Genomic DNA, 11,326 nt, shown 5'->3' on the forward strand with positions numbered 1-11,326 from the left:
GGGTGCCCCAAATTAGGAGAGAGCCCCTGTCATATGTAATCTATACCTGTGATTATTGTAAATCTGACAACTTACCAGGAGTAGAGGAAGAATATGAAGAAGGGCAAAGATATGGCCATCTGAAGCCAGCGCCAATCTCTAAGGGCATATGCCAGCCCTGCCAGTAAGATCTGCCCTGCTGCACTGCAGTAGCCCTGTACAGAGATCACCAGGGTGCGAGAAGTGGGGGACACCAACTCTAAACCTGCAAGGGACAGTGGTACATAAGAGCGGAACGTGTGAAAGACGTAAATAAAATATATTTAGATTGAAACAGATGGCGAGCAAATCACTGTCACATAATGCTTCTTCAACACAGATTGTGAAAGTGTAGCAGGATTGGTTGACCAGGTAGTATGCAGGACTGGTTTAACAGATTGTGGTATGGGTGTGGCTTAACAGTTTGCGGTATGCTTGGGGGGGGGGGTATGGGTGTTGCTTAGCAGTTTGTGGTATGATTGGGGTGGTATGAGTGTGGCTTAGCAGCTTGTGTCTTGGTTGGGGTGGTATGGATGTGGTTTAGCAGTTTGGGTTTTGGTTGGGGTGGTATGGGTGTGGCTTAGCAGTTTATGTTGTGGTTGGGGTGGCATGGGTATGGTTTAGCAGTTTATGTTTTGGTTGGGGTGGTATGGGCGTGGCTTAGCTGTTTGTAGTGTGATTGGGGTGTAGGAGATAACTTCTAGCTTAAAGGACCATTAAATACAGTAGATTTGCATAATCCACAAATGCATTATAACAATACAATGCAATAGCACTTGCGGACGATTTATCATTTGTCTGTCTGACATGTAGCTCAGCTGAGATATTACCAGTGCTGTGTGCTAACTCAGTAAGGCAGAAAGAGCTAAGGTCTGTTAATTTATGGTTAAAAACATGGTGTAAAAATGAGGGGTTTGACTTTTTAGAGCACTGGGCTGACTTTTCACTTGAGTACAGTTTGTACAGTAAGGATGGATTGCACCTGAATGACATGGGTGCAGGTGTGTTGGGGGAAAGGATGGTAGCACGTTTAGAGAATCTTTTAAACTAGGCAAAATGGGGGGAGGGTCAGTTAGAACATAATAGAATAGAGAGGTCAGTCTGTGAATATGTCCTCCTATAATATCTGAAGGAAGGAATGTCTTAAGAAATGTCACACTAGAAAGTATGGAGGAAAGCGCACCAAGTAGCAGCAGAAAGCACCTGAAAATTAAATGTATGACAACAAATGCAAGAAGCATGACAAAAAAAGGGGGGAGCTGGAGCTCTTAATTGCAGAAGAGGACTATGATGTTATCAGTATAACTGAAACTTGGTGGGATGATTCACATGACTGGGCAGTTAACTTAGAGGGTTATACTTAATAAAAGGAGTGGAGGAATCTGCATGTATATTAAACCTAAGCTTAAAACCTACAATAGTGGGAGATATTTATGATACAGGTGACAATGTAGAGACCCTGTGGGTGGAAATAAATCCTAAAAAAATATTACTTGGAACATGCTACAAGCCCCCAACATTAGTGACATGGAGCAAACTCAACTACTAATGCAAATAGGTAAGGCTGCTAATAGCAGTGCTGTAATTATGGGAGATTTTAACTACCCTGATATAAACTGGGCCAATAAAACTAGTAATTCAGCTAAGGGGGATAGATTTATAAATGTTCTCAGGGATAACTTCTTGTCACAATTAATAGAGGAGCCAACTAGGAGTAACGCTATATTAGATTTAGTGCTATCAAATAATACAGATATAGGGGCATATTTAACAATGTGCGAGCGGACATGATACTAAGTAGCATATCAAGTCCGCTGCACATCAATGCCCATCGATAAAAGCATACGCTCTTGTGAACTGCTGGTGCAATGCCGCCCCCTGCAGATTTGCGCCCAATCGGACGCTAGCAGGGGGTGTCAATCATCCCGATCGTATTCGATCAGGTTGATTTCTGTCCGCCGCCTCAGAGCAGGCAGACAAGTTATGGAGCAGCGGTCTTTAGACTGCTGCTTCATAACTTCTTGATAACTTCTGTTATCAAGGGGCCTCAAGCGCCATACGGAGATTGATAAATATGCCCCAGTATATCAGACATAGAAGTCAAAAAACATTTGGGTAACAGTGTTCATAACATGGTCACATTTAAATCTCTTTTCATAAGCAGTGTCTTAAAGGGACACTGTACCCAAATATTTTCTTTTGTGCTTCAGAGAGAGCATGCAATGTTAAGCAACTTTCTATTTCACTCCTATTTTCAAATGTTCTTTATTCTATTGGTATCTTTATTTGAAATGCAAGAATGTAAGTTTAGATGGCGGCCCATTTTTGGTGAACAACCTAGCTTGTCCTTGCTGATTGGTGGATAAATGCATCCACCAATCAAAAACAACTGTCCAGAGTTCTGAACCTAGAAAAAAGCTAACATTCCTTATTTTTCATATAAAGATAGCAAGAGAACGAAGAAAAATTGATAATAGGAGTAAATTAGAAAGTTGCTTAAAATTGCATGCTGTATCTGAATCACAAAAGAAAAAATTTGGGTACAGTGTCCCTTTAAAGGGGCAGTAAACCTAAAAAATAATGTTATATAAATCTGCACATAGTGCAGAATTATATAACATTATATTAGCGCTAGCTTTATACAACATAATATTGCAGCCATAATTTATTATAAACTACAGTTTTTCAGACCGCTGTCTGCACACAGCCAGCCCGATCACGCCATTAAACTCAATGTAGCTCGCTTCCGCTAAGGAAATCATTAAATAACATAAATTGGGACAAAGTATTCTCTAATAAAAATACAGAGGACAAATGGATAACATTTAAAATGTTGTAATAAATATACATATCAACAAATATCATATGGTTATAAAAATAAAAATAAAAAATCTAAGCCAATGTGGCTAAATAAAAATGTGTTAAGAGAAATTAGGAAAAAAACATAGGGCATTTAAATTATTAAAAGAAAATAGTACAGACTCAACATACCATATTTATAAAGAATGTAACAAAGCATGCAAAAAAGCAATCAAATTAGTCAAAATTGAAAATGAAAGATTAATTGCAAAGGATTCTAAGTCTAACCCTAAAAGGTTCTTTAAGTACATAAATAACAAAAAATCTAAGAAAGACAATAAAGGTACATTAAAATGCATGGAGGGTAGCATGAGTAACAGTGACAGGGAGAAGGCTGAGGTACTAAACCAGTTCTTTTCTTCAGTATACACAAGAGAGGAACCAATGGAGGATACTTTGGAACAAAAAAGAACATGCCAGCCCATACCTATAACTGGGGTATGTATAGAAGATATCAGGAACAAACTGGATAATATTAAAGGGACAGTTTACTCAAAATATTTCTCCCCTTTAATTTGTTCACAATGATCCACTTTACCTGTTGGAGTGTATTAAATTGTTTACAAGTAGCTCCTTTACCCTTATATCGGCATTTGAAATAGTTGATTTAGCATGTGGTATCCCCACCTATTCTGAAAGTTTGTGGCCGTAGGTCCAAGCTATAGATAAGCTTTGTAAACACAGCCAGTAGAAGAAATTACACTCCCAGTGGGATATAGCAGAGATAAGGTAATACAATGTTGATTTTCCATTGTTCTCTCCAAGTACTGGTGATTTTTTATGGACAGATATAAGATAAAGAAGCAGGTATATGTACACAATGTGATACAGTAATGAGATCTGATTATACCTACAAGCTCAACCCATTTTATTAGGTTGTGGCTTCAAAACACAAAATCAGAGCTTTAATATACACAATTAAACCTTTAAAAGCTAATTTTCATAATTTTTTTACTCTGCAGTTGGTAAAAAAGCAATTGTAAACACATTAAGGGAAAAACAATTTTACAGTATGCTGTCCCTTTAAGGTAAATAAAAAAGTAAGTAAAAATATAGATAAAGGGGAATCAGTTGATGTGATATACTTAGATTTTGCAAAGGTGTTTGATACAGTGCCACATGAAAGATTAATGCACACAATTAAGGGACTGGGAATAGCTGAAAATGTTAGCTCATGGATAAATAACTGAATAAAAGATAGGGAGCAACAAGTAGTAGTGAATGGATCATACTCAGATTGGACAAACGTAATCAGTGGAGTCCCCCAGGGATCAGTGCTGGGCCCTGTTCTTTTTAATATTTTTATAAATTACTTGGATCAAGGATTAAATAGCGACATCTCTATTTTTGCAGATGATACTATGTTAAGTAAGGTAATTAGGTCAGAGCAGGATGAACTTTCGTTACAAAGGGATCTGCAAAAATTAGAAGTATGGGCAGGTAGTAATAGATAACAAGCTAAAGATGGGTGCACAATGCAGGGCAGCGGCTTCAAAGGCTAATAAGATACTAGCATGCATTAAAAGAGGCATTGATTCACGGGAGGAAAGCCAAATTATGTCACTATATAAATCCCTGGTAAGACCTCACGTTGAGTATGGAGTGCAGTTCTGGGGACCAATTGCAAAAAAATATTGTAGAACTTGAAAATGTTCAGAGAAGGGCCACAAAGCTAATAAGGGGAATGGAGAATTTAAGTTATGAGGAGAGGCTAGCCAAACTGGGTCTGTTTTCTCTAGAAAAAAGGCACTTGAGAGGTGACATGATTACTTTATATAAATATATGGCAGAGATGGCAGAAGCTCTGTTTATTCCAAGAAAATTGTTTGTGACAAGAGCTCACAATTTAAGGTTGGAGGAAAGGAGATATAGGGGCCCATTTATCAAAGGGCTTGCGGACCTGATCCGACACTGCGGATCAGGTCCGCAAGACCTCGCTAAATGCGGAGAGCAATACGCTCTCTGCATTTAACATTGCACCAGCAGCTCACAAGAGCTGCTGGTGCAACCCCGCCCCTTGCTGACTCGCGGCCAATCGGCCGCCAGCAGGGGGGTGTCAATCAACCCGATCGTATTCGATCGGGTTGATTTCCGGCGATTTCTGTCCGCCTGCTCAGAGCAGGCGGACAGGGTTATGGAGCAGCGGTCTTTAGACCGCTGCTTCATAACTTGTGTTTCTGGCGAGTCTGAAGACTCGCCAGAAACACGGCCCTTCAAGCTCCATACGGTGCTTGATAAATGGGCCTGTTAATCTCCTGCAAAGGAAACATTTTTTCACTGTAAGAGCAATAAAATTGTGGAACTCATTACCAAAGGAGGTAGTGAATGCCAATACCCTAGATACCTTTAAAATCTGTTTGGATACATTTCTGGCTAGAAATAAAATTCATGGATATTATTGCTTGTATTAAATGGGTCACCTTTTAGTGGGATTAATTTAAACTCAACTGGAGCTTTTTTTTTAGTATATTAGATTTGTATAGGTTGAACTCGATGGTCTTCTGTCTTTTTTCAACCTCATCTACTTTGTTACTATGTTACTATGTTACTATTTACATGTTCTCCTTCTAGCTTACTTAATTAGTAATATGTAGGAGAACCCTTCTAAGAAAACCATGTAGTAAGATGTAGGAGAACACCTCTATCTTAACTATGGAGTAAGATGTAGGATAAACCCTCTAGCTTAACCATGTAGTAAGATGGATGATAACCCCTCCTGCTTAACCATGTAGTAAGATGTAGGAGAACCCTTCTAGCATAACCATTTAGTAAGATGTAGGAGAACCCTTCTAGTTTAACCATGTAGCAAGATGTAGGAGAACCATTTTAGCTTAACCATGTAGCAAGATGTAGGAGAACCCTTTTAGCATAAATATGTAGCAAGATGAAGAAGAAGAACCGTTCTAGCTTCATATAGTAAGATGTAGGAGAAGCCTAGCTTAACCATGTAGTAACATTTTTGAAGATCCATTCTGGCTATAGCTGTAGTAAGAATGTTTTCCGTACAAAGTCTCTCTGTCTGTGACAGAGTAAACAGACATCCTTAGTAAGACAGACAGTCTGGACCAAATGCAATTTAGATGGAGACAAACATGACTAAAAACAGAAGGGAGAAACTAACTCACTTAAACAGAGGTAATTGAGAAGTAGTCCAGATAAGGCAACTCCACTCAGCAGCCGGAAGGCACAGTAAGTACTGAAGTTTGGAGAGAATGCTGCCCCAGAGCCCATCACTCCTATCAACAAAAGAGAGCACAGCAGTGCAGCCCTGCGCCCCCACCTGTGGAGAGAAAACAGAAAAACTAAGAAGCATGATCTATGAACAGCCAGGATTGGGTGATCACAAGTGGTTGTCTAGGATTGGAAGAAGTAAGCTGGGACACTGTGTAGTAAGCTAAAGATGAGCTCATGTGAGATGCAAAATAGTAATATTAGAAAATTACTTTGCAATGAAGTTCCAAACGTACCTGTCAGAAAGACGTCCAAATATCAGGGAGCCAACCAGCACTCCAGCCATGAATAAGGACTGAGCAAGCTCCTTCAAAGACCCAAGACCACAGACAAGGTCCCACTGAGAAGAAACAAAGAGTTAATCTGAGTATTTCCATACTCTCACAACATACTTGTTCATTAAACTATCTACTGTTAATGAGTATGCTTCCCTCTGTAATGATACTGAGTATCTATAAACTATATGTACACTGACCATATGATACACTCTGTGCCAAGTATCTATACACTAATAGTAAACACTGCACCAATGGCAGCACGGCGAGTGCTATACACCCTACTCATAACGCTGCCCTGAATTTACATAGTAGGGACTTTCATATGCTTGGTGCTCTATTCAGAGCCAGGTGATAGTAGAAGGGGGGTAAATTAAGGAATAGGTAGGAGAAGATAAGGTTCCCCCACCTGTACCCACGTACACTCAGTTCCCCCACCCCCCCAAAAAAATGCTGCAATGTGTAATGATTGAGCATTTATAAACTGCTGTATAATAATAGTGAGCATCTATACTATGAAAATGAACATGCTACCCTGTATATTTATACACTGATATTAAAAATGCTGCACTGTATGAATATGCAGAGTATCTATAGACTATTAATGAACTGACTAGTAATACATTATACTGCATATGTAATGGTGATTAGCACCTATACACTTATAATAATGTATGTATGTACCAATAATGAGAAGACTGCACTGTATAACAGTGGTATCTATACACTGATAATATACAGGTTACACAGTGTAAAGGTGATGAGTATCTATACACTCATAATATACAGGTTACACAGTGTAAAGGTGATGTGTATCTATACACTGATAATAAACAGACTGTACTATATAAAGGTGATGAGTATCTATACACTGATAATATACAGACTGTACTATATAAAGGTGATGAGTATCTATACACTGATAATAAACAGACTGCACTATATAAAGGTGGTGAGTATCTATACACTAATAATATACAGACTGTACTATATAAAGGTGATGAGTATCTATACACTAATAATATACAGACTGTACTATATAAAGGTGATGAGTATCTATACACTGATAATATACAGGTTACACAGTGTAAAGGTGATGAGTATCTATACACTGATAATATACAGGTTACACAGTGTAAAGGTGGTGAGTATCTATACACTGATAATACACAGACTGTACTATATAAAGGTGATGAGTATCTATACACTGATAATAAACAGACTGCACTATATAAAGGTGATGAGTATCTATACACTGATAATAAACAGACTGTACTATATAAAGGTGGTAAGTATCTATACACTGATAATAAACAGACTGCACTATATAAAGGTGATGAGTATCTATACACTGATAATAAACAGACTGTACTATATAAAGGTGATGAGTATCTATACACTGATAATATACAGGTTACACAGTGTAAAGGTGATGAGTATCTATACACTGATAATATACAGGTTACACAGTGTAAAGGTGATGAGTATCTATACACTGATAATAAACATACTGCAGTATATAAAGGTGATGAGTATCTATACACTGATAATAAACAGACTGCACTATATAAAGGTGATGAGTATTTATTAACTGATAATAAACAGACTGCACTATATAAAGGTGATGAGTATCTATACACTAATAATATACAGACTGTACTATATAAAGGTGATGAGTATCTATACACTGATAATATACAGGTTACACAGTGTAAAGGTGCTGAGTATCTATACACTGATAATATACAGGTTACTCAGTGTAAAGGTGGTGAGTATCTATACACTGATAATATACAGACTGTAATATATAAAGGTGATGAGTATTTATTAACTGATAATAAACAGGTTGCACTATATAAAGGTGATGAGTATTTATTAACTGATAATAAACAGGTTGCACTATATAAAGGTGCTGAGTATCTATACACTGATAATATACAGGTTACTCAGTGTAAAGGTGGTGAGTATCTATACACTGATAATATACAGACTGTAATATATAAAGGTGATGAGTATTTATTAACTGATAATAAACAGGTTGCACTATATAAAGGTGTTGGGTATCTATACACTGATAATAAACAGGTTTTATGTTGTCAATTTTAGGACATCCTTGTGTATACTGGCAATTAGCATATGTGTACACTTATAATGAAGTATCTCAGAGCCAAAAATTAGAATGGGGCACTGTATAAATATGATGATTTTCTCTGATAATGAATATAACTCAATGTATAATGATGAAGAGTATCTACACATTCACCATGGAAAAAGGCTGGCATCAGGTCAGTTGATAAGAATATCCCATGCTGGGCATAAGTGGGCACATCAGAATTACAATCAAATCAAATGCACTCAAGCAGGTAAATCCTTGGCATATAGCTGAATCCTACACAATCATTTTTTTATGCACTCATTGCCAACACGCCGTGCAAAATCCACTGAAGTGTTCACTAATAACATAAACGTACCTACCTCAGTTACAATGGTGGAGGAGAAGATGCTTTTATCATACACCCATCCATCCTGGCATCTCTGCATGATCATTACATCTGTGCTGTTGCCAGCAATGTCCTCGGCTTCTATCAAACAAGTCTTCGAGCCTCCCATTCTCAAGAAAGGATTATATTTGTCAGTTCCATTGACTCTGCAATAATGATCAGGGACACCAGCACTAAAATTCTGTACCAGATTATGACTGTGAATTAAAAGAACCGGTATGGAAAGAAAAATAATGGCGATGACTTGGAACAGTCCCATGCTGCCCACTTTTTCCAATAGTTCACTGAAAGCCATTATGCCGGAAATTTGAGTTTTGTTAAAGAGTTTGATGCTTAATGGAAGTTGAGGTGGAATATGGATGGTCACGTTGGACTGGCAGCTTCTGTTAATATATTCTGGATGAATTAATAAAACTTCTTCAGATTTAGCAACCAGAAAAAGTGGGTAAAATCTGATGATGGAAGATCTTCATGAAGCCTTCAATTATATAGAAAAACTGAAATTAATATTATGAATTAGTTATGTAAAATAAAAGTCTAGTCAGTCTTAATTTTAGCAGTAATCTTCTTGAGAAGTTCATATTTTTCTAGAACACATACCTATAAAGGTAAAGTAAGTAGATAACTTAAGAAATTCTTCAAAGTCAATGAAATGGTTGGTCAAACTCTCTTTACAAATGAGCAACTAAATAGAGCAGTGGTTCCTTGTGGTATGTTCCTTTCAGTCAGATATTCTTTTAAGACCAGGATGACCTCTCAGGATACTACAAAGTGTTTGGAAAATACAGCTTTTTATAGCCTGGGCTGTTAAACTTTATCCAGATATTAGCTGCCAAATGTCCTAATTACTTCTTGTTCGTCATTGAACATCCGGTGTCACAATATTTATGTCTAATCCTTAAACAGCTTTGCTATCGTAATTGCTCTAATCACTCATTGGTACAACTTTCACATATTAGATTCATATATGTGTGTGTTTGTGGGTGAGTGTATACACACACACATATATATATATATATATATATATATATATATAGACACACACAGATACATACAATATAGACACGCACATACATACAATATAGACACACACACACACATATATATATATATATATATATATATATAGACACACACAGATACATACAATATAGACACATACATACATACAATATAGACACACACACACACACATATATATATATATATAGACAGTGACACACACAGATACATACAATATAGACACGCACATACATACAATATAGACACACACACACACACATATATATATATATATATATATATATAGACAGTGACACACACAGATACATACAATATAGACACGCACATACATACAATATAGACACACACACACACATATATATATATATATATATATATAGACAGTGACACACACAGATACATACAATATAGACACGCACATACATACAATATAGACACACACACACACATATATATATATATATATATATATATAGACAGTGACACACACAGATACATACAATATAGACACGCACATACATACAATATAGACACACACACGCACATATATATATATATATATATATATATATATATATATATATATATATATATAGACAGTGACACACACAGATACATACAATATAGACACGCACATACATACAATATAGACACCAGTGATGTGCAGTCACTAGAGGCAGGTGAGGCAGTGCTTCACCTCTCATATGGGCAAAAATAAATATTTATTTTTTTTTACTTTAAAAAAATTGCTATTTTTTTTCCCCAGCAATTTTTTTTTCACAGCTACATGTTGTGAAATGGAGAGGCACAAGCAGGTCTGCCCACCATTACACAACATGCTGCGCCATCTACTGGATGAAAGTGGTTAAGATCATTGCATGGCCCATTATCTGCTTATTTGAGGCAGTCCCATTTGGGCTGACCCAATCCAGTGAGAGGCATTAGTAAGTGGAACTTAGGGTTGGGGCTGGATGTTAAATCATATAAAACAAAACAAAAACGGAAAAAAAACAACTTTCATTTAGTTTGTTGCTGTCCTGTGAAGCTGACAGCTTTGCTAAAGTGAAAAAGAGAGTTCTGTTCTTCCCCTCTAAGTGCAGTGGAATGTTCCACTGTCACTTCCTGAATCCTTACAGAGCAGGAAAGGGAGAGAGGCAGAGAGAGCAGTGTTTCAGCCACATTTTATTGTAGTAAGTGCAGCAGCCGTAGATTTGAAAATGATAATTTAATGAATGTGGTTTAGTGTTTTTGTTGAATTGTGTTCAGATACAGCTCATTAACAGGGGGGGGCAGTAAGTGAGCATAACCCAATACTTACAGGAAGTCAAAGGGTCAATTCAAATTTAAATCCATAATTTAAAACCCAGAGTTTGAAGTTAAGTGAGCAGTGTCCACATTATTTAAATTAAGGTTTTTGAC

General features: G+C 37.0%; 1 protein-coding gene across 1 annotated transcript in view; it reads right to left on the reverse strand.

Moving 5' to 3' along the window:
- The window catches only part of LOC128635750 (solute carrier family 22 member 6-B-like), a 31,666-nt gene extending 22,487 nt beyond the window's left edge, over window positions 1-9,179 (reverse strand). The window contains exons 1-4 of the mRNA XM_053688865.1: window positions 8,859-9,179; window positions 6,345-6,448; window positions 6,003-6,157; window positions 76-244 (exon numbers count right to left, since the gene is read on the reverse strand). Coding sequence (XP_053544840.1) covers window positions 76-244; window positions 6,003-6,157; window positions 6,345-6,448; window positions 8,859-9,179 — 749 coding nt within the window. The remainder of the gene's footprint in view (window positions 1-75; window positions 245-6,002; window positions 6,158-6,344; window positions 6,449-8,858) is intronic.
- Window positions 9,180-11,326: the final 2,147 nt, after the last annotated feature.

The sequence above is a fragment of the Bombina bombina genome, chromosome 7, assembly GCF_027579735.1.
Source record: "Bombina bombina isolate aBomBom1 chromosome 7, aBomBom1.pri, whole genome shotgun sequence".
Taxonomy (NCBI): domain Eukaryota; kingdom Metazoa; phylum Chordata; class Amphibia; order Anura; family Bombinatoridae; genus Bombina; species Bombina bombina.